Here is a 27,592-nt window from a genome sequence, read left to right on the forward strand (position 1 = left end):
ACTCTCTATGTAGGCAAATTTAGTCAATAAATATCTATATGAACACCTTAAAAAAAAATAAAAGAGGTCTGAGGACTCAAACTTGGACACTGCATGCAGCAATCAACCACTCTACACGTGATTCAGTCTCATCCTGCATTACTCAATAATTGCTTCATCCACTTTGTTCTTATTGTTATCAGACTAACCGCTATTTAGTGGATGCTACTGTGCACCAGGCACTCTATAATTCACATGCCACTTATTACTCATTTTTGCCCTCAAACGAAACTGTGAGGCAGGTATTATTACCTCTGTCTTATAGATAAAGAAAAGGAATTTCAGACAGGTTTTTAAATCTGCCTAAGACCACACAGTAAATGAGTGGTAGAGCCAGGATCTAAATCTAGATTTTTCTGAGTTTGATTCGGTGGCTCATGCTTGTCCCACTGCCAACATCATGCTGCCTCCCACCTCAGCTACAGTTGTGACCCCTAACCCAGCTTGAGGGCACAGGTAGGGAATTTTCCCCACACGTTCTTAAAGACATGGAACTACCTATCAGAATTTCTGAGTTATTACAATCCCATCCCTAATTTTTTTGAAAAGACAACATTTTAGTGACTTGTTCAGTCTTATATGGTAGTTTCCATTGGGATTTCTGAAATACTAAAAATAGATCTGGGACTCCATTACTAATTTGGGGACCCCGGGATGGGACCCTACTGCCCCTCAGCAGTGGAGACTTAACTCACAGGTTAAAGGTGTCAGGAGGCACTGGGTGGGCTGGTCTGAAAAGCGGCAAAGAAAATTCTCTTTGTGGCCCGCCTCTCCTCAAGGCGCTCTGCGCCCTTAAGAACCCGCCTTTTCACCTGAGGAACTGTTCTCTTCTTAGGACACTTTCACTCTCCTCACAAAACATGCAACTCCTCACGAAACCCCCAAGCCGCCAAGGAACCCCCCCAATTCCTAGGGAACCCTCATTTCCTACAGAACCCTCCTTCTCAGAGAACCCCCCTCTCCTCCCGGAACCCCTTTTCCGTCTCCTTAAAGAACCGCAATTCTTCCCTTACAAAACCTCTATCTTCTCACGGACCCCTCAGTTTCCCAAGAGAACCCCCAACTCCTCACTCTCCTGTGAGCCCCCCACTTCTCTCCTCCCTGACGTCTCTCAGGCCCGCCCGGGCCCGGCCTCACCTCTCGGCTCCTCCAAGGAGCGCCTGTGCAGCTCGCGGTATCGCTGCAGCGAGGGTACGTGCGCGGAACGGCTGACCTCGGGTGGCGGAGACCAACTCCGCGCCCGGCTCCGGGCTCCAGCCTCCTCCCGGACCCCGCTCCCACCGCCGCTCCGGCCCCGCTCCTCGGGAAGCCCCATCACCTCAAGTTCCGAACACCGTATCAGCCTTGGTGGTCTCAGCGGGCTGCCAGGAGGGGGAAAACAGGCCGACCGAGGGGCGGGGCCTTCAGAGAAGGGGCGGGGCCTGACAGCAGAGGCGTGGCTTAGGCATGTGGCGGGGGGCGGCCCGGAGGGGCGGAGCCATGCCTGGTGGAGGTGGGACCAGGGCTAGCAAAGAAACCGATAGGCAAAAGTCGAGCATTGCTTGGGTGATGGGGCGGAGCTGACTTGCGGAAGGGGTGGAACCGCAGCGTGAAAGCAGAAGGGGAGGGGCCAGGCGTGACGGGAGAGAGGGTGGGCCCATGGAGTGACGGGGCGTGGCGAGGCTGGCTGTGACAGGGTCTACGAATTTCCATCCAGACCTAAAATGCAAGGACTCATTAAGTGAAGACTAGGAGGCGCCTTCAGTCTTTGCTAATAAACCCATTTCATTGCATACATGGTAAACTCAGGGAAAGGGAGGGCTTTGTACAAGGTCCCAGAAAATACAACGACCGTAACTTGGGCCAAACCTAGGTCTCCTGACTCCAGGTGTTTTTACCGCCTCACCAGGCTGACGCTAAGGCTTGTGAAATGACAAAGTCTATGCAAGTAGAAGGAATCACTCACACCCTTCTTTCCTTCCCAGTCTCTTACTTCACCAAGAGACCCTTCCCCTGCCACACCTGGGCTCAGATACCTCTGGCTTCCCTCTATCCCTTCCACTCCAGACAGGAGAGACCAGCCAGGACCCTCCATCTCCCACCTGCACTTACCACCAAGAAGGGCCCACTCTTGCCCATCGGTTCACAGAATGGCCGCCAAGGCAGGAAGGATCCTTAAGTATCTAACTCCAAGAGTGATTCTGAGGCCCGGAAGCAGGCAGCCCCCACTTCCTGAAGCCTACACAGGACCCCACCTGGCCCAGCCTCCCTTCCCACCTGCAGTCTTGTTCTTTGTCCAGCTAGTCGCAAGGCCAGCACACCCTAAACTGGAAAAAAAACAAAACAAACAAACCTCTCCATGGTCAGACCTTGATCCAGAGCCTACCCAATCCTGAGGAAAGGGTCTCAGGGCTCCCAGAAGGGATACAGACCTCATGGAATAGACATGGACCCCACTGAGAAGACGATACTTCATCGAGGAGGCATTAACTGCACAAAAGGGACACACACTTCACTGAAGGTACGTGGACTCCATTAAGGGAACACAGATCTTACTGGGGCATCTCAGATCTCACTGAAGGGCTGTGGACCCTGCTAATAGGACATGAATGGCATTGAAGGTCACTGACCTTACTGAGGGGACATGGGCTTTCTCCAAAGAGATACAAAACATATAGACTTTACTAAAGAAACATGAACCCCACTGAGAGGACTCAACCCCACTGAAGGGCCTCTTACTACACTGAGGGAATGCACACCACTGAGGGGGCACAGACCTTATTTAGTGGGGACAGACCCTACTCAAGGGATCAGACTTCACTGAAGCATAATAAGCCCTATGGACCTCACTGAGGAGATAGGAACCTCTCTGTGAAGAGAAAGGCACATGCAATGGCACACAGTCCTAGTATAAATGGTCATCTTTCCATCCCACACACAAAGTTCTGGGCAGCCCTCTCTCCCTTCTCCCTCTCTTCCCAGCCCTTCTTTCAGGCCCCAGAGCTGTTCCCGACACACTGCTGCCCTCTCCTGTCTACAGGTGGCACTGCAGATGCTGGGCCCATAATGGATTTACAAGCCGTTCAGGTCATCTCTGAGCCTGGAGCCTGGGGTTGGGGAAGGAGGGGATGTGTGGCCAGGGGCTTGACCAGTCCCCTCCCTCTGCCTGTGGACTGTGAAATGGAAGTCTGGACAAGAGGCCTAATAATATAGGGAACCAACACCCCATCCCTGGAAATGGGGTAGTAGTGCAAACTATGGTGTAGTTGGAATTCCTCAGTGGGAAGAGGATGGATCAGGTTGGACAAGATGAGAATCCACGAGATTAAGAAAAAAATATTAATAATGATTATGGTATTTACTGTATTAAGTAGGTGTCAAGCCATATACTAAAAACTTTCCGTGTGTTATTTAGTCCTCACCACCCAGAGATGGATACTGTCATTCTCTCCATTTTACAAATGAAGAAACCCATACTCAAAGAGATTAAGTGTTTTGCCCAAGATCACACAGTTTGTAAGCTGTAGCAGAGGGAATAGAACCCAGATACCTAGACTTTAGACCCATTCCCTACCCTTTTATCCTCCCCCAACCCAGCCCACTCCTACCATATCACCACCACCATGATTTCTTTCTCAAAGTTTCCTTTCCAGAACCACATAAAATAAAAGCTCTTTAAATAATGGTAAATATGCAAGTTCCAGAGACCCCATTCCAGCCAATTAAAGCATGATCGCTAGAGTGGAATCTAGGGAGCCGCTTTTAAGATCCTAAGACAAACTCAAGTTTAGGCTCACTGCCCTATGCTGATAGGTCAGGGGTTCTAGAAGGGGTTGTGATTGAAAGAGGAGTCGACGAAGTGTGGGGGGTCCAGGGAAGGATCTGACGTCCGAGGAGAGATGTCCAAGGAGGGTCCTCGAAATGAAGCAGGTTGCACATGAAGTAGGGGCTGGGGCTGGGGGTCGGGGGTGAAGGCGGAGTCTGAAGTCGAAAGAGGGGTCTGGGGTCGGAGGAAGAGTCTGAGATAGGAGGATAAGGATCTTGGAGTCCAAGAAGGGGTCTGAGGTTCGAGGAGTTTGGCATTAGAGACAGTATCTGGGGTCGACAGGAGGTTTGCAGTCAGTGAAAGGGACTGCGAGCCGAGGAAGGAGCCTGGAGTCTGACGAGGATCCTAGCTCAAACTGGAAGGAGGAAGGGGTTTGGTCCCTGGGCTACGTAAGGTGCCCTGAGCCACTAAGGTCGCGCTTACCGCGTGCTCTTCCCTCCTGATCCCCGACTGCGCAACCCGGACCCGTCCTCCAGGCTCTGCATCCACACCCACACCCCAACCTGCGCTCTGAATGCAGGCTGACAACGCTAAGCAGGCGGGGCCGAGTCAAAACCCGACACCCTCCAGGGTCCGGGTTTGAGGCGCCCCCTCCCGGCGGTCCAGGAGCTCAGGCCCCGCCCTCCTCCCTCCTCCCCACCGTCCCCCCGCCCCCCAGCCCCAGCCCGGCCCCCGCCGCCCCACTTCCGGCAGGCGCTGCGCTGCTGGGGGCGCGGGCGAGGATGGCGGCAGAGAACGAGGCCAGTCAGGAGAGCGCCCTGGGCGCCTACTCGCCGGTGGACTACATGAGCATCACCAGCTTCCCGAGGCTGCCGGAGGACGAGCCGGCGCCCGCGGCCCCTCTGAGGAGCCGCAAGGACGAGGACGCCTTCCTGGGAGACCCAGATACCGGTGAGGCCCGCTGGCCCCGTCCCTGCCCCCTGGGACGTCCCCGGTCCTCCTTCATGTACGCGAAGCATCACCTCCAGCTCCATCTCCCTAATTCATTCCCTTCCTCCTGGACCTCTCCCTTCTCCTCCCTTGTGTCTGTTAATTATCTGGTGGGGCTGGGGATGCATTTCTGCCTTGGAGGCTTAGGATGCGACAAGGGAGAACGATGCTAGGGACTGCAGTAGGAGGGTGGGGGTTACCCCCTTGGGAAGAACCAACTAATAAGGAAGGAATGTTGGCGGGGAGTTCCTAAGGAACAGCTGTGATCACCTAGAAGAGGATTTTCTCTAGTCACAGAGAGCAGGATAGGAGAAACCCAGTCAGAGACTGCAGCAGGATGGATAGAGGCTAGATCTTGAGAAGAACTTCCCCACAGCCAGGGATTGTGGGAAGGAGAGACCATGAGAAGAAGCTGAGCATCTCTTCGTGTCCAGGGAGGGGTAAAGAGAATATGATTCCCATCCATCTGCGAGTGATGGGTACTGGGAGACAGGGGGATGGACTGCATGACCTCTCAAAGTCCTTGGGGACCAGAGCACCTTCACTGCCCTGTGGATACCTCACCCCTCCCAGAGCAGTGGATCAGGCCAGGATGTTAGTAAGGTACCCTGCCCCCTAGGAAGCAGGCTCCAGAATTTTACTGTATTCTCTTCAACCCTCTGCGGGAACTGCAAGGGGTGAGAGTAGGGAGGGAGGAGACAGGGCTTGGGGGACACCTGGGGCTGAGAGCTGTCTGAACATTTCTTCCCTAATGCTCTTTCTCCTGTCCATGTGGCTCAGCTTCTCTCCTCCCCTCCATTCTTCACCCTCCATCCTCCATCCCCCATTCCCTCAACGTCACTTCCTGGCATTAGAGCCTCCTTCTACTTCACTCTCTCTTCCTCTCAGTGCCTGCACTTGAGCCCTATCCCTCACCAGCCTGGCAGATCCTGCTTCTCTTGCCCAGCCCTCTCTGGCCTGGCCCTTCTGTGGCTACTCCTAGCCTGACGGCCCCAAATTCTTTCCCCCTCCACAATTCTCCAGTCACCTGGCCCTGACCAGCAGCCCCTGCCAACCTGACTATCTTGTACCCTTCCTGGAGGGGGTTTGAGGGGAGGGTGGGGAGGCTTATGGTCATCACATGTCAAAGCCGCAGATTAAAACTTCTTTTCTGAAGGGAGTAGCCCTGGAATCAGGAGGTAGCAGGGAGAGAAGTGGGAGGATGTGTCCTGGTGGATACCAGCCTGAAACCAGGTCCTTTGTTCAGGAGCCAAGAATACCACTTATGGTCCCAGCACTGCCCTGACTCACTGTGTGACAATGGGCACACCTACCCTGACCTAGGTCTTAGTTTCCTCTTCCAGCTCAACTGGGAATGCCTATCGCTCCCAATCTAGAGATTGGAAACCCCTGATATGTTTTATCTTCCCTTCCTATGAATGTCTTAGCATTTATCAAAACCTGTGATTATTTATTTGTGCAACCTTTGATTACCCCATGTCTATAAGCCCTGTGAGGATGGGATCATGACTGTCTTGTTCACCATCCTTTCTGCACCATCGAGCACAGTGCTAAGCTCTCAATAAAAACTGTTGAAGAAATAATTGAATGAAAGAGAAGATCTCAGGATGAAAGAATGGCAAGGGAGGGAGTTCTCAAACCTCAGGGAGTTCCTTGAGGAGTTAATACAGGCTCTGCCCTCAACTGTATAAAAATCCAGCAGAGACCCTGGTCACCTGAGTTTCTAGGGAGCTGCACCTTATGCCAAGTTGTGCACTAAGGTTCCAAGGACCTTGCCATCCTGCCTGTGTAGTCATTTCAATACCATGTCTCCCAGCACTACTTCCAAGCCCCAAGGCTCCTCTGGCCCAGCTGGACCAGCCTGCTGGCTAACATGACCCCCTATGTTCTCAACCTGCTGGTGCCACCTGATGGTACTGCCCCATCCTCTTATGCAGGACTTTGGTTGTGCCCAGCCAGCCTCTAGCCTGCCATTCCACAGAACCAAGTGCCAGGCACCCCACAGCAGGCCCTGTGGAAAACAGAGCTAGATGGTGACTACTCCAAGATTGGCGAAAACTTTCTTTGCTCTTTTCTGAGCTCCAGGCCCGTGTGTTCTTCTCTCTCCCAGACATCTGCCTCTAGATGTCCTGCAAGTCCCTCACCTTCAACATGTTCCATGCTGTACTCATCCTCTCTTCCCCATACACCTGTTCTTCCCCCAATGTCATTCTCAATTAATGACACTGCCATCCATCCAGTCCCCAAGGTAGAAGCCTAGGAGCCACCCATGATTCTCTCCCTTCTGCTCACTTCTAAATAGTGGTCAGATGCTCTCTGTCTTCCTCCTAAGTATCTTCCAAATTCCATCTCACCATCCCTGTCATCACCACTGTAGACTAAGCCACCATTCTCTCTTATCTCTATTACCCATAGGCTTCTAGCTATTCTTCCTGCTTCCTGACTCTCCCCCACCCCCTCCCAACCCAATCCATCCAGCACCCTGCTTTTCTGATCATGTCACTCCCTGTTTCAAAAATCTTTAGTGATTCTCCCCTTAGGGGAGTAAGCAAGCCAGGGACCGAGTCAACTCTGTTCAGGGTTCATTTGTCATAAACCCAGCTAAAACTGAGCTACATCTAAAAAGAGAATTTTATTGGGTAGCATAACTGAAAAGTTCAGGATATAGGGCTTCAGGCATAGCTGCATTGAGGTACCTGAAAAAGATTTGGATTTTCTCCATCTTTTGCTTTGCCTTCATTTTTATGGGCTTCATCTTCAGGAAACCTCCCATCTTGTGGGAGCAAGATGCCCCCAGCAGCAACAGGCTTACATCTTACCACGTTAGCAATCTAGACAAGAAAGTCTTTCTCTTTCCCAATATTTTAGCAAAAAACAAAACAAAACAGAGTTTGAATATCATTGGTGCTGGTGCTGGTCACGTGAACCTGAACCAATCACTGTACAGAGGTGCCTGTTCTGATTGGCTAGGCCTAGGTCATATACTCACTCTGATCAGGAATGAGGGAATGAGGAAGGAGAGAGGGGATTTGGTGTTCTCTAAAAGAAAATTGAGTGGGGAATGGTGACTAAGCAGATAAAAATGAGATGCCTACTAAGCCAACTGCCTTCAGACAACTCCTGCTGTTGTCCCACAAATTCAGAATAGCCAAAATTAAACTCACCCTTTTTCTCCCAAACGACTTGTTTCTTCTGGTCCCAAACTAGCCTTTTCCCAATGTCCTGCTGTTGTCCTTACACATCAGCAAAATCAATGGTATTGCTTCCCCACCGCTTACACAGGTGGTACTCAGTAAATATTTTTATTGAATAAATAGCTAACAATATTCATTTATATTTATATTATATATTCATAATAAATTATTGGTAGAATAAGAAGTCTTGAATATATCTAACTCTGATGGGGCCAAGTCTTGAATATATCTAACTCTCCTGGCTCCTCATATCTGATTGGAGAAAACAGATTTAAGGACAAGTGCCTGGAAATATCAACTTGAATTAGTTTATCAACTGTAAATCAGTTTTCTTTACAGACTCTGGTGCTGGTGCTGAGGGTTAGAAGCAAGCATGATCAACTGAGGGGGGCTTCCAGAAGACAAGTCTCTTTTTTTAAATGGAAATTTAAAAACAAATTATATGTTCATGGTGAAAAAAAAGAACAGTGAGAAAAAGTAAACGTCCTCTTCTCCATTCTTATCTCCTGCAGTTTTTCCTGTTTATTTAAAAATATATGTATTGATTTTAAAAAACAAAAGAAATATATGTAAGTGGTAAAAATTTTAAACAAAAAATTCTCCCACTCCATCTCATTCCCATCTTCACTATCTTCCCCCAAAAGTAACCACCATGAAGAATTTCTAAAAATTATCTATATATGTATGTGGTTTCTTATTTATACAAAAGAGGGGAGTATGGATTATGGAGGTCCTTGAACACCAGGTTAAGGAGCTTGGATTTTTATCATTTTGGCATTGATGAACCATGATAGTATTTTAAACAGGAAAATATAACAGTCAATTCTTAATATTATCCCACAGACTTTTAAAGGGGTTATACTCCTAGGCTATAGTAGCAAGTGTTCAAAAATATTTTGAATGAATGAACTTTTAAAAACACATTTTGAGTACAGTCACATATTAAGGTCAAGGTATCAGGCTATTTCTTTACCATTCACAAGCACCCAGGACCCTTAGACCATTTAGAGACCTAGGTTCAAGGCTAATATATCCCAGAGGAAGGAAGCTATGGGATGGAAGAGGGTCTCAGCCCTGGCCAGGGTGGAAAAGAAATAGAAATAACTTTGAGTGAGCACCTACAGAGTGCCTGGTATACATCACCTTTTTGAATCCTTGTACCCATCCAGCCAGTTAGGGATCAGCTCCATTATTAGGATGAGGAAAGTGAGGCTCATGACTTGAAATGACTTGTCCATATTCACCCAGCAAGTAAGTAGCTTTCAAATGTCCCCTGCCTCTACTTTTATTATCCTTAGATCCATTCTCCAGATAGCAGCCAGAGGGATCTTTTAAAAACACAAAACAGAAGGCTTCACATTCTTGCTTAAAACTTTCCAGTGGCCTCCTGTGGCTCTCAGGGTAAAATCCAACCTTCTCACTAAGCCCTCAAGGCCCAGCGCATCTGCCCTAGCCTCCACCTACTACCCTTCCTTTCCCCTTGCTCACCACACCAGAGCCACCCCAACCTTGGTTATTTGTTTTCTAATGCACCAAACTTATTCCTACATTAAGGCCTTTGCACCTGCTGTTCCTTCTTTGTGGAACACTCTACACACTCACTCCTTGCTCTACATATGGCTGGCTCCTCATCCCTTAGTTCTCAGCTTAAAAGTCGCCTCTGCGAGAGTCCTTGCCTGACTTCCCCAGCTAAGTGCCTCCAACATGTACCATTATTCTCTATCATTTCATCCTTTTTTGTTGTTGTTATAATTCTATTCTTTTTTTTAATTGAAGTATAGTTGATTTACAATGTTGTGTTAATTACTGCTGTACAGCAAAGTGACTCAGTTATACATATATACATTCTTTTTTCTTTTTTTTTTTTTTTTTGCGGTATGCCAGCCTCTCACTGTTGTGGCCTCTCCCGTTGCGGAGCACAGGCTCCGGACGCGCAGGCTCAGCGGCCATGGCTCACGGGCCCAGCCGCTCCGCGGTGTGTGGGATCTTCCCGGACCGGGGCACGAACCCGTGTCCCCTGCATCAGCAGGCGGACTCTCAACCACTGCGCCACCAGGGAAGCCCCATATATACATCTTTTTCACATTCTTTTCCATTATGGCTTTTTAAAAATATTTATTTATTTAGTTAGTTAGTTAGTTTTGGCTGTGTTGGGTCTTCGTTGCTGCGCACAGGCTTTCTCTAGTTGCGGCGAGCGGGGCTACTCTTTGTTGTGGTGCGCGTGCTTCTCATTGCGGTGGCTTCTCTTGTTGCGGAGCATGGGCTCTAGGTGCGTGGGCTTCAGTAGTTGTGACCCACAGGCTCAGTAGTTGTGGCTCGCGGGCTCTAGAGCGCAGGCTCAGTAGTTGTGGCGCACGGGCTTAGTTGCTCCGTGGCATCCCGGCACGGGATCTTCCTGGACGAGGCTCGAACCCGTGTCCCCTGCATTGGCAGGCAGATTGTTAACCACAGCACCACCAGGGTAGTCCCTCCATTATGGCTTATCACAGGATATTGAATATAGTTCCCTGTGCTATACAGTAGGACCTTGTCATCCTTCTCTTTCTTCATAGCACCTGCCACAGCTTGTAATGATATACTCCTCTACTTGTTTATTATCTTCTTCCTCCACTGTTTTTCAAAACCCATGAGGGCAGGAACTGTTTGTTCTTTTCCCCTAGCATCTAGCATGGGACCAGACAAATAGCAGACCCTCCATATTTGTTGAATGAATGAATGGATGGATGGAACCTGAAAACAAGGTTGGAAGACAGGGCCCCTCCGCTCAGTTTATGGAGCTGCCTCCTTGCACAGAAGGCTGGGCCCCAGCTGGGGCAAGATCTGGTTTCCAGGGAGGGCCCAACCCCTGCCTCTCCAGGAAGTGTTCTCAGCCCTGGGTCCTGGGTCCCGGGCATTGTGGCCTAGGGATGGGAATCCAGCCGCCCTGATGCCCAGTTGGGGGTCCCTGTCTCTTCCAAGCGGGGACCACCCCCCACCCCCCCACGGCCCTCCCTGGGGTACATGGGGAGACGCTGAAAGGGGAGCAGTGCTGTCTAGTGGAGTTTGACTGGGGGGGTGGGGGGCAGAGAGAGGTGGGGACACGGAATAGCCCCGCCTAGAGGGCGGGCAGGGCCGGGTAAGAGGCGCCCAGACCGACCCCCCGCCGCCCGCAGACCCGGACTCCTTCCTGAAGTCAGCGCGGCTGCAGCGGCTGCCGTCGTCGTCGTCGGAGATGGGCAGCCAGGACGGGTCGCCGTTGCGGGAGACGCGCAAAGACCCGTTCTCCGCGGCAGCGTCCGAGTGCTCCTGCCGCCAGGACGGGCTCACGGTCATCGTCACGGCCTGCCTCACCTTTGCCACCGGTGTCACTGTGGCGCTCATCATGCAGATCTACTTCGGGGACCCCCAGGTGAGGAGGAAGCGGAGGGGGAGAGGAGAGAACCTTGGGAGGAGGGGTGAAGAAGCGCTTAAGGAGACCTTGGGAACTGAGGAATGGCTGAGTGGTGAAAGGGGGCCAGCAAATGGAAAGGGGAGAGGGCGGTGACATGGGAGAGGAAGGTCTCAAGGGGGGGCCTCCTGGGCGTGAGGCGGACAGAGCTCAAAGAAGGGAACTGATCAGGTAGGAGGCACTTGAGGTAAGGAAAGAAGACTCATAGGGGAGAGTCAAGGGGATTAAAGGGCAGGGCTCCCATCCCCACCCTCTGTTGGAGGTTCTGGGGTTAGTGGAGGTGCCTTAGGGAGGCAGGGGGCCCCTTCTGCGCCCACCTAGTCCCCTCCCCCTTCCAGATCTTTCACCAGGGCGCTGTGGTGACTGATGCCGCCCACTGCACATCGCTGGGCATAGAGGTGCTCAGTAAACAGGGATCTTCTGTGGATGCAGCTGTAGCAGCAGCCCTGTGTTTGGGGATCGTGGCTCCTCACAGTTCTGGCCTGGGCGGGTAAGAAGCTCCCAGCTGCGGAGGTTGGGGTGCCCCAGGCCTCCTTCTGTCTCTTGGTCTGTGGGCCTCACGTGCGCTTCTCCAAGTTTGAGCAGAGGGGCAACTGGGCCCCATCTCCTTGCATTTTCTCTTTCTACACCCAATCTTACCCCTTCTGTTTACATGGAGTCCAAGGAGGTGTTTTCAGAAGATTTTTCTTTAACTGGGAAAAGGATTTCATAAACTCTAAAGCGAGGTACACAGTTGGGGGTATACTGTCATTAATTAAGGCTGTGATACTTCAACTTTTAGGGTTTACAAATCCTTAAAGCAAATCCCTGTGAGTCTGATGAAAGCAATGGATCCTCTATCCTCCAAAAATACACTCCAGGGTAAGACCTCTTAAAATGGAGACTATAAACCGGCCACCCATGGGCTACACCCGGCACACAGCCTGGTTTAGTTTACACACTTAAATTTTTAAAAATTTGGTTGTTGATGTTAAAAAGTTGAGAATTTTCATAAAAATCCAGATTTCTAACATTTCTTGAACAATCAGGAGACCTAATAACATTGGGCCTACATTCTCACCTGGCTGCAGTTATCTGGAGCTGAATAGAAGCTGTTTCCCATGATGGGGCTTGTACTGTCCACTTGGCCATAGTTCCTACCACTCCCTTTTGTTTAGCTGTCCTGCTTTCCCTATTATGTTAGCTGGCAGGCCAGTTATCTCAGATGTAACCCCTGTCTCAGATGGAAGCAAACCACAGAAAAGGGACAAGCTGACTAAGTCCATATCTTGGCTCCTGAAAGACCAGCCTTCCAGGCCCTATGAAAGAAATTCCACTTTTGGTTGTGTACAGTCTGTCCTTACATAATTCAGTCCTGGGAGAGGGAGAGGGACGTACCACAGAGGCAGGTGCAGGAAGCTGGCAGGGGTCCAACTGTGGTGGGAGGTGGGGGTGGAGGGGGAGCAGAACATCCCGCTCTCCCAGTCTCTGGATTTTCCCTCGTCAGGGATTAAAGGCTCCAATAACGGGCTGGAAGAGGTCCATGGACTCTGGGTCCCCCACCCCCTTGATTTCACTCCCCACCCTGATAGGGTAGCTGAGTCTCTGAATCTCTGCTGGGGAGGGAGCTCAGACACCTGACTCCTGATGACAGACTGAACCTTTAGCCATCAGCGTGGGGGGCTTGAGGAACGGCAGGTTAATTGTTCAGAGGAGTGGCATCTTATCATCACCCTCCCCCTTCCGTGTCTCTCCTAGTGGGGGTGTGATGCTGGTACATGACATCCGACGGAATAAGAGCCACCTAATTGATTTCCGGGAGTCTGCACCAGGGGCTCTCAGAGAAGAGGCCCTGCAGAGATCCTGGGAGACCAAGGTGGGGAGCCTGGTGAGAAGAGGGGGTGTCTCCCTTCACTGCCCTTCTGCTAACCCAAGCATTACCTTGCTGAATATTTACTATGGAGGTGAGGGAAAGAGTTAAGCAGGATGCTCTTAGGCTCTGAGGGAGATAGGCAGCCCCCAAAATAAAATAATGAACCAGGACTTCCCTGGCGGTCCAGTGGTTAATACTCCACACTTCCACTGCAGGGGATGCGGGTTCGATCCCCGGTAAGGGAAAGATCCCGCATGCTGCAAGGTGCAGCCAAAAATAATAATAATAATGAACCAGAAAATCTGAATGTTTGATAACAGGCAGTGCAGCACCACCTTACTTCTCTGGTGACCTTGCCTATCTGGCACATAAGAAGGAAGAAAAAGAGCCACTGAGCAGTCTGAGATGTTACAAAGTAGCTGCACTATCACTCACACATCTCATTCTGAGGCTGTTATTCGTAACTTTCCTAGCCCATGACATACTGGAAGATTACAGAGGAACTGCTGGAGGCAAACCCGCTATCTACTGAGAGCAAAGGAGGAAATAGAATTACTTGGAAAAATAGATATTTAGTGCAGTGGCAAAAGCCAAACACACCCTTGAATTATCACAGTTCAGAGTAATGGTGGTGTGTTAATGAAAACGTTAAATGAAGGTCACTTGTCCACTGTTTTAAAAGGCAAGAGTAGGTATAATCCAATCTAGACAGGTTTCCATCTAAATTGTTATGTCTTGGCTCTTAAAAGGGTTTGCTTAATTTATAAATCCCTCAGCTATGACAGATAAAGGAGGCCTTTCTGCATTTGCTGATAAGAAGTCAGGGAGGTGGGAGGGATGCCTGCTGGGGACAGCTTGTCCCTCCTCTGGGATACTTGGCCTGTGTCTCTCCCCTGTGCCAGCCCCCCATCCCTGGCTTGGGGCTCTGCGGAATTCAGCCCAGCACCCCCCCCTTCCAGTGACCTGGTCTCCTCTCTCCCTCACCTGCCCGCCTTGCCCAGCCCGGGCTCTTGGTGGGGGTTCCCGGAATGGTGAAGGGGCTACACGAAGCTCACCAGCTCTATGGCAGGTAAAGGTTCTCCCCCTGGGGACCAGGGGCCCCTGCCTGCACTCCTCCTTGGGTGGCCTTCTCCTACCTTCCTGGATTCTTCCCTTCCCAACTCCCCCCTCCTAATATCCCCTTCCCTTGCCAGGACTCTCCTTCCCTGGAACCCCCCTCCCCCCCCCAGGACCCTTCTTCCTCCCCCCAGGACCTCCTCCACCCCCTGCTCTCCGGCTCCCCCAGGCTGCCATGGTCCCAAGTCCTCGCCTTCGCAGCAGCTGTGGCCCAAGATGGCTTCAACATGACCCATGATCTAGGTCAGTGGGGCCTGGGGGTGGAGGGAAAGGCATGAGTTTGATGGAGAGGGGAGAGGGAACCTCTGCGATTTAGGTCCTAAGCCAGGAAGTGCCTCTCTTCCAGTTTGCTCCTCAGACCCCCTCCCCACACCACCCTACCTTCACTGGGAGGGATCCTCCAATGGAGGGGGGATCTGGGAATGGCCCATATACACCACCACTATCCCCACCTCCTCTGTAACAGGCTCCTGGGGGGCTGGAGGGCTTAGGGCCGGCCTCTCAGCCCTCATCCACCCCACCTGTTGCGTGTACAGTCCCAACACCCCCATCCCAGCCTCGTGTCCCTGCCCGCAGCCCAAGCCCTGGCCGAACAGCCACCACCCAATGCATCTGAGCGCTTCTGTGAGACGTTCCTGCCCTTGGGTCACCCGCCACTACCTGGCTCACTGCTGCGACGGCCTGACCTGGCGGCGGTGCTGGATGTGCTTGGCACCTATGGCCCCGCTGCCTTCTATGCCGGTGGCAACCTCACGCTGGAGATGGTGGCAGAGGTGAGCGTGTGGGGCACCCCCGGCCCTGTGGCGGAGGACCCTACTGCAGAGAAGTCCTCTTCCCCCTTACTTCCCTGTCTTTCTTTCTGCATATATTTACTGCGGATTCCATTTACTTGAAATTCTAGAATAGACAAAACTAACCTCAGAATCAGATCAGTAGTTTGGGGGATTGGAGGGGTTGACTGGGATGAGGCACAAAGAACCTCCTAGGGTGATGAGAATATTTTGTCTTGATTGAGAGCGGTACCTTTGAGCTCCCCAGGGCTGGTGCCAACCTGTGTAGTGGCTTGTCCTGGCCCTCCCAGGCCTGGTGGAGACCCATGATCAGCCTCAGCTTCCCTGAGCCCACAATCCCACCCTGCTCCCTGGATTTTCTACAGACCGAGGGAGACACCATCTTCACTGGTGACTGTCAGGACTGGGGAGGATTGACACAAGGGCTTACCACCCAACCCCAAAGAGTCTTAGTCTGAGGCAATAATGGGTTCTGAGAACTATTGTTGGTAGTTCGAAACCACTAACGGAAAATTTTGTTCTAGATAAGGATACACAGAGCAACTCAGTGATTGTCTCATCTGTGCAATGCGGGTGGTTGTATCTATCTCTGCCATACAGTTGTGGCAATTAAACAGGTCCATCATTCATTCTACTTTCATGGAGAGCCTGCTTTGTGCCAGCTTCTGTGCTGGGCATTGGAGTTATGGATGTGGTGATAGGTGCCTGTCTCAGATGGACGTCCCTGGAAAGTCCAGCAGCATACTGGTTTTAGATCTACTGGGTCCAGGGACTCCATCTACATTGTAAGGACTTGTTCTGTCTCTCTTCCTTTCGGCCTCACAACTCTACTTTCCGCTGTTTGAACTCATTCTGTCAGATCCTTTCCACACCTGCTCTCCACCAGCCATCCTTCCGGCAGGCCGTCCCAGAGAAAGAGCCTTTCTCACTCAAATAGTTCCAGCAGAGCCTCAAGGTTATGTCTCATCAGCCCATCATAGGTCTCATGACTATTCCCAAGCCAGTCATGGTAGCACAGAAAAGGAATGATCTGATGAGCCAGACCTGGGTTGCATATCCTCTCCTGGTGGTGGAGAAGGGGATGAAGGAAACTCTAACAAAGACCATCAGAGCTTTAAGAGAGAAAAACCCAAAGCTGAGTTTATTAACTTACCAGACAAAGCCAAGAAATTCAGTGTGTAGGTCATTGAGGGTAGATTAGAAGTCACGGGCTTCAGGTACTTAAAAGTACTAAAAAAGGAGAGGATTCCTAGTGGTTATGCTAATTTAGGATTAAAAATTAGCATGCTGGAAAGAATGAGCCCATCAGTTTGTACAAGATTAGATCATTGGTCAGTAGAGTGCTCAGTTACGTCCAGTAAGGGTTGTCCTGCGAGGGTCATCCAGAGTTCATGGTTTTGAGTGGCTTTAGTTGGTTATAGTGAAATGCAGAATTCAGTTTTGATGTCTCCTAGGCAAGTGCTGCTGTAAGTGGAAAATCTTCCTTCTACATAGGCAGAGGGCAGTATGTGCAAAGACATGTAGTCATGAGTTCAGGACCTGCAAGTCACTCTGGGTCGCTGAATAGAGCTCATTGGGGAATAGCAGGACGTGAAGTGGGAGAGGTAGGCAGGGGCCAGATCACAAAGGGCCTTGAATGCCAAGCTAAGGAGGTCATTCATAGATTGTATCCACTACAATGTCTGGCACATAATGGGTGCTTATTGTTAGTGCTTTTCCCCTTCCTTTTTCCTGGGGTACCCACAGCTGATGGGGTCCCTAAAGGCCATGATGGGAACTGCAGAAGGCACAATATTTATAACCATTTGATCTGTGTATGATCCAAACATATACCTTAGGCTAAACTGCATGCTCACAGTGTGGTGTGTGACTCACAGTGGTGGGGGTCATTCTCTCCCCTCCAGGCTCAGCATGCAGGGGGTGTCATAACTGAGGAGGACTTCAGCAACTACAGTGCCCTCTTGGAGAAGCCTGTGTGTGGCGTGTACAGAGGTGACCTCTCCCCCAGCTCCCAGGGTCCCCACTCAGGAGAAGCCTCCCAGTCCATGGCCACATCCTTTTGGCCTAATGGCTCCTCCCCATTTCACAAGAGAGAAACCGAAGCAGTGAGCTGCCTAAACAGCCAACCGTTGAAGCAAGCCAGAATCAGCCTACTTCTAAAGTAGTTGTGGAGTCAGTTACCCCAAATATTTAGGATATGGGGAGGGAGGTCTGGTCAAAGGCTAAGGCCTGGAATTTGGGGTTCTGGCCGTAGGTTTTCTTTTTTTTTTAATAGATTTATTTTATTTATGTATTTACTTATTGGCTGCGTTTGGTCTTCCATTGCTGTGCGCGGGCTTTCTCTAGTTGCAGTGAGCGGGGGCTACTCTTCGTTGCGGTGCAAGGGCCTCTCATTGCGGTGGCTTCTCTTGTTGTGGAGCACAGGCTCCAGGCGTGCGGGCTTCAGCAGTTGTGGCTCGCGGGCTCCAGAGCGCAGGCTCAGTAGCTGTGGCGCACGGGCCTAGTTGCTCCGCGGCATGTGGGATCCTCCCGGACCAGGGCTCGAACCCGTGTCCCCTGCATTGGCAGGCGGACTCTCAACCACTGCACCACCAGGGAAGCCCCATAGGTTTTCTTGATTCAGGGTCTGTGTTGCCTCAGCCCGCTCCCCAGCCCCACTCTCACTGCCCTGTGCTTCCTAAGAAGAGTCCATAAGACCAAAATCCATCTTAGCTTCAGGTTAGAACAAACCCTTCAAGACAGTCAGAGACCTGCCCCCTCATTTTGCCAAAAGGAAACTGAGGCCCAGGGGAGGAATGGAACTTAGCCTGCCAAACTCAAAACCAGTGAGGAACCCAGAAATCCAAGCTTATGACATGGGTAAACTCCATGTTTGCAAACCCAAAGTGGTAGGTTCCTGAGTCCCTCAGAAGGTTCTCAGGCTTTCTCCCCTCGAGGAGACCCAGATAACCTCAAGCTCCAGGAGAGGCTGCCTCTGCATTCAGGATTCCAGGCCTCAATCTCTTAAGCCTGATTCTTCTACCAGAAGTGGTATTATACTGAGCAGAGGAAGAGCATAGCTTTGGAGCCAGGAAGACCTGGGTTTGAGTACCAGCTGTGCCATTCACCTTGAACAAGCCACTTCCCACTCAGAGCCTTGTTTCCCTCCTTAAAATGGAGATAATAATAGTGCCTACTGCTCAGGGTGCCCACGAGGAGGTGATGAGATGATGTTGGAAGTTATCCTGATCAGAATGGGCACTGAATGTGTAGTATTTGATTTCCATTTGCCCTCCGCAGCCTGGGTTCTCTTGGCAATGCCAGTACCTTGAGTACTCTGGGCTCCCCTTACCTCTTGTAACTTTGGACCAGCTTGCCTCTTTGTTACCTCAGTTTCCTTACCTGTAAAATGGGAATGATAACAGAACCCATTATGAGGATTAAATGAGTTAATTAGTTAACGTAACTGTCATGTGTCAAGTATTATTATTGTTCCTTTGATGTCCAGACATCCAATAACAGGGGCCTCAAATAGAAAGAGAAGTTTGCTGTTTCCAGGAAGTTTCAGGGGTGGGACCAGCAGGAGCCCTGAATAATATCCTGGCCTAAGGGAGGAGCTGAAAGGAGACACATAGTGGACCAGGACACTGGACATCTGGACACCTGTCCCTGCTCTGCCAATGGACTGCAGTGTGACTCTGGGCAAATCACAGTTTTCTTGAGCCTTAGTTTCCTCATATGGATGAGGAAACTAAAGACAAGTGTTCTGGGTTGGAGTCCTGGCCCTGCCCTTGACTTGCCGTGTGAACTTGGGTGGGTCCCTTTGCCTCCCAGTGTAGTTTTCCTACCTGATGAGGGGGGTCAGTGCAGTGGTTTCAGTCTGTGTGATGGAGAGATGTGGAGATGCCTTGACCTCTCCCCTGCCGTCGGTAATTTCCTGTCCTTTCAGGCCACCTGGTTCTCAGTCCCCGACCCCCCCACACAGGCCCTGCCCTCATCAGTGCTCTCAACATCCTCGAGGGCTTCAACCTCACCAGCCTGGTATCCCGAGAACAGGCTCTTCACTGGGTGGCAGAGGTAAGGCTGACCCCTCCACTCCACCCTGGGTCTGGGGACACTAAGAGTGGGGGAATGGGGTAGTGCCAGAAGGCCTGACTAAATCACCTGCAAGTTTTCTCACACAGCACCTGGTGTGGGTGCTGGGAGGGGCTTGGCAACCTCTTCCACACCCCTCCTCTGTTTTCAGACCCTGAAGATTGCATTAGCTCTGGCCAGCAGACTGGGAGATCCCGCCTACGATTCTACCATCACTGAGAGCATGGATGACATGCTCAGGTGGGTCCCGAGGGGCAGGACCCTGGGTACTGCAGAGGCGGCGGTGGCAGGTGTGGGGAAAGAATCAGGTGAAAAGCAGCTGGTGGAGCAATAAGGCCTGAAGGCCCAAGTCAATTTCAGCTCAACCCCAACTCACAGTGTGACACTAGTTGCCTCACCTTGCGCCTTAGTTTCCACATCTGTACAACAAGGTGGTCTACTATATATAGCTCTCAAATTTTTTTGGCCCTAGCAGGGCACCTATATGGACCCATCTGTTCCCCCTTTTGAGTAGAAAAAGAAAGCCTAATAACAATGAAAAGAGCCCCCAGGCAAATACTAGAGGTGGTGGGGATTTTGATTCAAATGTACTTACATTAGCAGCATAACATAGTAGTAAGATTGTGGGCTCTAGTCGGACTGTCTCAGTTCAAATCCCAGCCTCACCATTCACTAGCTGTGCAGCCTTGGGCAAGTCATTTAAACTCTAAGTCTCAGTTTCTACAAGGGCCTGCCATTAACAGTGCCAGCCTCATGAGGTTGTGGTGCGGACTAAACAAGATCATACATGCAAAGCACTTAGCAAGTTGTCTGGCACATAATAAATATTCAACGAATATCATTGTTATTCTCAATTGGCAATAGAGGTAAGATTGATTACTATTTAGCTGCTACTATAACTGACTTAAAGGCTAGCTAAAGGAAAAATCAGAAGCCAAAAATATAGTTCATATAAATTTATACTGATACTCAAACAACCCTCTATGAATTAAGTTGCAAATGATGAGACTAAATGAACAGCTAATAATTAAAAAGCAGAAACAGCAGCAACCAAAAACAAAAACCAGCTCAAGGCCACAAAGACAAAGCCTAAAAACCAAGCCTTCCCCACCGCCTGCCCCCAAACCACTTGAAACAAAACCCTCTGTGTGGCCACTAGCCCTCGTGGTTGAAAACTGAATGGACGTCCTCAGTAATCCTTGGTAACTTGTCATTCTCTAGTCAGTTAGAATAACTAACTAACCATTATCAGGTAAGAAACCCTCAGTTGAACTTTAAAAATAGAAAATTGCATGTTTTCAAGATCAGTGCAAATTTAGCTCTAAAACACAAACACCGATGTTAAATTAATTTAATTTATCCAATAAATAGTTATTGCTGTGCCAAGTCCTCCTGTGCTTTGAAGAAAAAATTCTAATAGCAAGTAAAGGTCCCTGTATACAAAACCCTCCTCTAGCTAAACTCTTAATAAAACTTTAGTTCTGGACTACAAATGCTAGGTTAAATGAATTCAGTTTGTTCATTCAAAACAAATATTTTCTGAGCATCCCCTATGTTCCAGGTACTTTCATAGAAAGGATGAAATGAATATAGTCAAGTTACTAAAAGACTTGATTTAAGCATGAAATAAATTCAACACTGCCTCTAGAAGAAAACCTGAATAACACCTAAGTAAATTCATTCAGTTCAATAACTGTTTCCTGTTTATTCCCTATATGCTAGGAATAAATGAGCCTCTGCTCTCATAGACCTAACAGTTCAGTGGGGGAGGCAGATATTAATCAAATAATTGCACAAACAGACAGCACAAAGTGTGGTAGGTGGGGTGTAATGAGAGCCTGTTGTGTGTTCATCTCCTACCTCTTGTCTTTTCAGCAAAGTGGAGGCTGCCTACTTCCGGGGCCAGATCAATGACTCCCAAGCAGCCCCTGTCCCACTCCTGCCCATCTATGAGCTAAATGGGGCTCCCACAGCTGCCCAGGTGCTGATCATGGGCCCTGATGACTTCATTGTAGCCATGGTCAGGTATGCCAGCTCAGACTCAGAACCTGGCACAAGAGATCATCTGGACCAGGAAGGAGGTGGGGGGGTGGGTGGGAGTGAGGGCAGGCACAGGGCTCACTTGGCCCTAACCTCGGCCCCCAGCTCCCTGAACCGGCCCTTTGGCAGCGGCCTCATCACCCCCTCGGGGATCCTGCTCAACAGCCAGATGCTGGACTTCTCTTGGCCTAACAGGACTGCTAACCACCCTGCGCCCAGCCTGGTAGGGCCTTGCTTTCCTCCTCCCCTGGGGACCCTGAGGCTAGGTAGAAGGTGCAGTAGTATGACTGCTCCTCCCTCCCCACTTCTTCTAGGAAATTATATTATAAAGAAAAACAGCCTAAACAAGGTGTCCACTTCATCTCCAGCCCAAGTCCAGGGCTTGGAGCCTGTTGGGTGCAAAGGAACCTCGTCCCATTCTGCTACCGTCTCACTGTGTGACACAGGGAAAGTCTTGCCCCCTCTCTGGTCCTCAGTTTCTTCACCTACTTTACAGTGAGGATATTGGCCCCCTTTTGATGCTTTGGGTACTTTTCAGCATTAGTCGTTTATGACTGTGTGATGCTGAGCACTAAAGGGGCACTGAAGAGGGACCCAAGAAGAAAGGAGATGTGAATTATTGTCTATTGTGAGAGCAGCATTCTTAACTCCCTGCAGGCTGGGACCCCAGCAGGACAAAGACAGATAGAGATGACCAGGGTGGGGATTATTCTGTTCTTTCTCATAGTCATCTTTCTTGGCTTGATCCCTCTCCTGCCACCCATGGTAGCCCCATAGCAGGCCCTTAGCTCAGTGAGTCCATTATCTACCTCAGTTATCCAGGGACCCTGCCCATTTCACAAACAGCAGACTGTGGCCTGGGGATGGGCCAGTCCCCATGAAGACTGCGCCTGTGGAAGATTCAGGAGAGAGAGATGTTGGAAGAGTGGTGGAGTAGCCCTTTCCTGTCTTGCCCCGCCTCTTATTCCCCTGTGGTCTCGGTCCTCTGACAACAGGAGAACTCGGTGCAGCCAGGGAAGCGGCCACTGTCTTTCCTGCTGCCCACTGTGGTCCGGCCAGCAGAAGGACTCTGTGGGACCTACCTTGCCCTGGGGGCCAATGGAGCTGCCCGGGGCCTCAGCGGCCTGACCCAGGTGAGTTTTCCCCCGTGATGGGCCTTTTGTGGCCAGGAGGCAAGCTGTGACCTGGGCTGCAGATGCCCCTCATGTCTCTGACTTGTCCTTATCTCACGCAGCAAACATGGGCTGAGGCTGCCTTGTGCCAGGCCCCTCCTGAGCACTGGGGACATGAACTACATTGTTTTTAGCAAAAAGGGAGCCCTGAATCGCCATGTCCTCTCAGGTTGCAGGGAAATCGCAGGACCAGTAGAATTGAGAGGTGATAGAACATCTGGGCTGCCTGGGTTCTGTCAGTCTCTAGTCCCATCATGCCTCTAGTCAACATCTGAACAACAAGCAGCCTTCTTTAGAGTCTGCTTTTGAAAGGAAGGGCCTGCTACCTTCTAAAACACAACAGTTCCATGAATGTCTTGAGCATCTGATATATGTGTCAGGCCCGTACTTTGGCAGGTGGTGAGTTAACAAACCTGAGCTTTGGAATCAGACACCTCTGGGCTCAGCCTAAGCGCTGCCAGTTTCCAACTGTGTGGTGTTGGGGAATTCACTTAACCTCTCTGAACCTCAGTCTCTTCATCTGTAAAATGAAGATAATAACAAATAGCTAACATTTATGGAGATTTTACTAAGTGCCAGGCACAGTGTTACATGTGGTAACCCTTTTAAGCTTCCCAACTTTGGGAGGAATCCTTATTTCTATTTCATAGATGAGGAAACTGAGACCCAGAGAAGTTAAGAAGTGAGGTTCAGTTTAGTAAGAATGGGCAGACAGTTTGGTTACAGAGCCTACCTATACTTCCAGCCACTAAGCTGAAAGTACCCACATTATGCACTAGACCAGCCCCAGCTCTTAGCCCTCTCCTGGCCAAGAAGAAGGGAGGAGAGCCTTGGGTTGAATTAAAGGAGACTGGGTGCTAGTGATGCCTCCTCCCTAGCTCTCTCCAAACTCTGGAATGAATTGCTTTTCTTCTCTGGCCCTTGGTTTCCCCTCTGTAAAATGGAGACAGTCATTACAGGCCTGCCTGTTTTCTGGGGCTCTTGAGAAACTCAGATGACATCCCTGGTGTAAGTGTTCTAAAGACCAAGGAGTCTGGACCAGGGACGAAGGCTGTGGATTCCTGAACCCACACCTCTGGGACAGCCCTGACTTCTGCCCCTTGGCTGCCTACAGGTCCTGCTGAACGTCCTGACCTTGAACCGGAACCTGAGTGACAGCCTGGCCCGTGGCCGCCTGCACCCCGACCTGCAGACCAACCTCCTGCAGGTGGACAGTGAGTGAAGAGCAAAGGTCCCCATGGGGTGGGCACAGGGCAGGGTGGAGAAAGGGGCTCCTCCCAAGGGTGCCCCTGCCTCTACCAGCACCAACTCCGTGCCAGTGAAAGTTTGGTTTCTTTTAACCAACTCCTACTGGAACAGTGGAAGATCTGCGGATTGGAACCTGTCCTGCCATTTCCTGGCTGTGGCCTTGGGAAATTCACATCTCCACTCTGAGCCTCGGTTTTCTCATTTGTAAAGTAAGATATAGTTGTTCATTTTGCAAACCATTCATTCAACAGTTTGTATTGAATACCTACTGTGTGCCAAGTATTATCCTAGGTGCTAGGGATACTGCATTTACAGGCAGACAGGAAAAGGAATAAAGAAATATGAAAAAGCAAAACAAATGCTCTGCAGAGCATTAAAGCAGGATGATGTATATGACTAACTCGATGACTGGGGAAGCGTTCTCTTTGGTGACATTTAAGCTGAGATCTGAAGAGTGAGAAAGAGCCCACCAAGCAGAGAACTGTGGCAGGCTTTGTAGGCCAAGGGAAATGCAAATGCAAAGAACTCACTGCAGGAATGGGCTTGGTGGTTTAGGAGTAGAAAGGAAACCAGGGTGAGTGAGGGTAAGCTAAGATCAGAAAGCAGGCAGGGGCCAGATCATAGACCTTACAGATTATGGTGAGGAGATAGACTTTCCTCTAAAAAGGACGGGTGCTTAATTTTGGACACAGCTTAATTTCATAACTGGGAAAGTATGTGCACCTTTGAGGAGTTTTTATTAGAACAATGTATTATGCTAGTCCAAAGGGGATACAAAATTGCATGAGACATGGTCCTTGCTTATTCAGTCTCCCCATTTTACAGATAAAGAAACTGATGCTCACAGAGGTTATAAACTAGTCAAAGACAAACCAATAAATGGCAGAATTGATATCAGATACGTACCTGGTTGATACCAAAGACTCAGTTCTTTACCGCATGGCTCTTGATACCTCCTGGACTGAAGCATGGTAGAAGCCACAGACCTAATTCCTCAGTAGTCACACCCTGTGGTTGCTTAGTGACACTTGGATCCCAGCTGATGGGTGATGAGGCCAAGTCTTTGAAAATGAATATTGCTCAACTAACATCTTCAGGTCTCTGTAGAATATAAGGCTCTGTGCTCAGTTACTGTGGGCGTGAGGGTGCTCATCCCAGCCCTCCCTTGAGGGGCACACAGTCTAAGACAGGCTCTGACGAGCAGAGGCTTGGTGAAGGGAAAGTTCACCCACCTGAGGGCTCCGGGAGGCTTAATGGAAGAGGTGACAACTGGCTGGACCTTGATGTATGAGCAGGAATTTGGCATGTGGAGGTAAAGAACACTCTGGATGGTGTCGGGCTGTTGGGGGGAACAGCTTGGGCAAAGCCAGAAAAAATGGCTCAGAGAACAGCCAGGGAGCCAGCTGGACTAGAGACATTGTTTCCCAAACTTCAGAATTTATCCAGTACCTTCATGACTTTTGACAGATTTGCACACCATCTAAAGCATTATTTACATGATGTGTGTCTACAAATGGATTTCCTTTTAAACCTGAATGTATTTTAAAAGTAAACCTTATATCATAATCACAAATGGAAAAATGGCATCATTTGCCACAAATAGATGATAAACGGCTACAAAAAAATCAAATGCTTCTAGGTTTTAGTTAGACATTTTTGCCCATAGAATGTTCTGAGGTCTGCTCTCTCTTTTAAAGGAGATTAGAAATGTTGGAGACCAGACTGGAACATAGTCCTTTCTGTTATCAAAAGGATTGAAAGTGAACCACAAAGGGAATATATTTCCAACTTGGTGATGTAATGCTATTTAATGTGTGTCTTTATCTCAAGAACTACCCCAAATCATCCCATTTGGGGAAGTAAGAAGATCAGATTTTTGTTGAGGAGTAGTAGGAGGTGAGGTTACAGGGCTTACCATGGAGGTTCATGTTAAGAAGTCTGGACTTTATCTAGTTGAGCAGGGGAGGGATATGACTCGATTTGTTTTATGTGGGGGAGGTGGATTGAAGGGAGGAGAACTTAAGTCAGAGAAACACAGGAAGAATCTGGGATAATGGTCCAGGCTAGAGATGATGAAGACCTGAACTTATGTGAGAGAGTGGGGATTTGTTCATTTATCTAGAAAATACTTGTTTAACATTTACTGTGTCCTCACCCTGTTCTTGGCACTGGGACTCAATAGTGAACAAGACAGCATTCTTGCCTTCAAAAAACTTACATTCTAGTGGAGAGAGACACAGTAAATAAATAAACAAGATGCAGGTAGCAGTAAGTACTTCGAAAGAAAATAAAGCAAGGTAAAGATGACAGGGGCCGCTATTTTAGATAGTGGCCAAGGAAGTTCTTGAAGACTGGAATGAAGTAAGGGAGCCAGTTTTGTGATTATCTAGTAGGAGAGCATTCTAGGCAGAGAGCACAGCAAGTGCAAAGGCCCTGAGGTAGGAGCATGTTTGACCTACTTGAGGGACAGCAAGGAGGCTAGAGCAGAGTTAGGCAAGGGAGAGAGTAGAAGGAAATGAGGAGAGGAGTTTAGAGAGTTACAAGTTTCCAGATGATGTTGGGCATTAGAGGCCTTGGTAAGGACTTTGGATTTTATTCTAAGAGTCATCAAAGTTGTTGGAAGGTTTTGAGCAGGGCAAGTGACATGGGCTGACTAATGGCTGCTGTGTGAATAGGCTGTAAGGAAGCAGGACTGGAAGCAGAAAGACCCATTAGTGGGCTGTGTGGTAATCCTGGCAAGTAATGATGGCAGCTTGGCCTAGGCAGGTGGAATGAAGACCCCTAAAGCCAAGCCCTTTTTCCAATATTAAGAATGACTATACATTATCAATCACTTACTATATGCAAGGCTCTGAGCTTTGTGCATTGTGTGCATTGTCTTCTTTAATCCCTGCAACAACTTTATGTGGTAGGTTCTCAGATAATACCCATTTTATTATACATGATGAGACTGAGGCTCAGAGAAGTAAAGCAATTTGCCCAAGGTCATACAGCTCCTTAGTAGGGCATCCAGGACCAGGACTCAGGTCTGACCGTCAGACTCCTGAGCCAGTGCTCTAAACTCTCTGAATGTGCATATGTTGGGGAATGGTTTTCAGGTGAGTTCACAGAGGAAGAGATTGAGTTCCTGGAAGCCAGGGGTCACCACGTGGAGAAGGTAGATGTCTTGTCCTGGGTCCATGGCAGCCGGAGAACCAATAACTTCATCATCGGTGTGAAGGACCCTCGGAGCCCAGATGCAGCCGGAGCTACCATCCTGTAGAGCAGCAGGGTGGGGCGGGGGTCTCTTCTCCCCGCCTTTGCATGTTCCTAGAGTCCCTCCTTCTCCCAGGTTTGGTCTCAGAGGGACCCCAGGGATGCCCCAGATCAGGGGCCAGAGGGGATGCTTAGCAAACCCTATCTCGGAGTAACTGGAAAATTCTCCATCTGGAGGCCTGTGGTGGTGGCAGTGGTGGTGAGTGGCAGTGTCCACGACCAGGCAGGCAGGACCTTGAGGAGTCAGACTATCTGTCTGTCTGTCTCCTTTTCCTTAGCCATGCAGGCCCTGAGCTTAGGGCTGTGCTTGCAAACCCTTCTCAAGGGTCCTAACTACCCCAGCATCTCCAGCCGGGCCTTACCTGGCCTTGTTTTCCAGCTCCCTTCTCCTGTCCCCAGCCTCATTTCTGAAATGACTAGGATTTTTTAAAATGGACCGTCCTAGGGAGGAGGTGCTCCTCTCCTTCCTCCCATCAGGTTGATCTGGGGGCCTTTCATCTGGGGTGGGCCCAAGGTGTGGGGTAGGGGTGGGGGTGGGGACCAGCTCAGGGGCTTCCATTTGCAAAGGGGAATTAAAGAAAGAATATTGCTTAACCACGGCTCTGACTTGATTTCTGTTTGGCTGTGTTGGGAGTGGGACTGAGAGAGG

At 49.9% G+C, this 27,592-nt stretch overlaps 2 protein-coding genes across 9 annotated transcripts in view; one reads left to right on the top strand and one right to left on the bottom strand.

The window, feature by feature from the left end:
- Window positions 1-4,338, bottom strand: part of ACSS2 (acyl-CoA synthetase short chain family member 2) — a 50,195-nt gene extending 45,857 nt beyond the window's left edge. For 2 of the 3 annotated variants that reach the window (XM_081256280.1, XM_081256279.1), the window contains exon 1: window positions 1,177-1,438. In XM_081256280.1, the coding sequence (XP_081112406.1) occupies window positions 1,177-1,354 (178 nt within the window). In that variant the 5' untranslated portion in view covers window positions 1,355-1,438. Of the gene's footprint in view, window positions 1-1,176; window positions 1,439-4,267 lie in introns of those variants that run through there. The other variant, XM_081256281.1, reaches the window with a different exon arrangement.
- A 173-nt stretch (window positions 4,339-4,511) lies between these two features.
- GGT7 (gamma-glutamyltransferase 7) lies at window positions 4,512-27,463 on the top strand. 6 transcript variants are annotated; one of them, XM_081257192.1, is made up of 16 exons: window positions 4,513-4,735; window positions 11,121-11,356; window positions 11,734-11,885; window positions 13,133-13,262; window positions 14,249-14,316; window positions 14,533-14,606; window positions 14,940-15,136; window positions 17,059-17,146; window positions 19,083-19,210; window positions 19,380-19,468; window positions 21,104-21,253; window positions 21,374-21,491; window positions 22,264-22,401; window positions 23,555-23,654; window positions 23,800-23,897; window positions 26,787-27,463. In XM_081257192.1, exons 1-16 carry the CDS (start codon window positions 4,567-4,569, stop codon window positions 26,847-26,849), a joined length of 1,998 nt encoding a protein of 665 aa, XP_081113318.1. In that variant the 5' UTR covers window positions 4,513-4,566; the 3' UTR covers window positions 26,850-27,463. The 6 variants fall into 6 exon arrangements, with proteins under 6 accessions (XP_081113322.1, XP_081113318.1, XP_081113317.1 ...); XM_081257196.1 differs by lacking the exon at window positions 23,800-23,897 and having other exon boundaries at window positions 4,512-4,735; window positions 13,133-13,250; window positions 23,555-23,647; XM_081257191.1 differs by lacking the exon at window positions 23,800-23,897.
- The last annotated feature ends 129 nt before the right edge of the window (window positions 27,464-27,592 follow it).

Source organism: Mesoplodon bidens (genome assembly GCF_964165515.1).
Source record: "Mesoplodon bidens genome assembly, chromosome: 15".
Lineage (NCBI taxonomy): Eukaryota > Metazoa > Chordata > Mammalia > Artiodactyla > Ziphiidae > Mesoplodon > Mesoplodon bidens.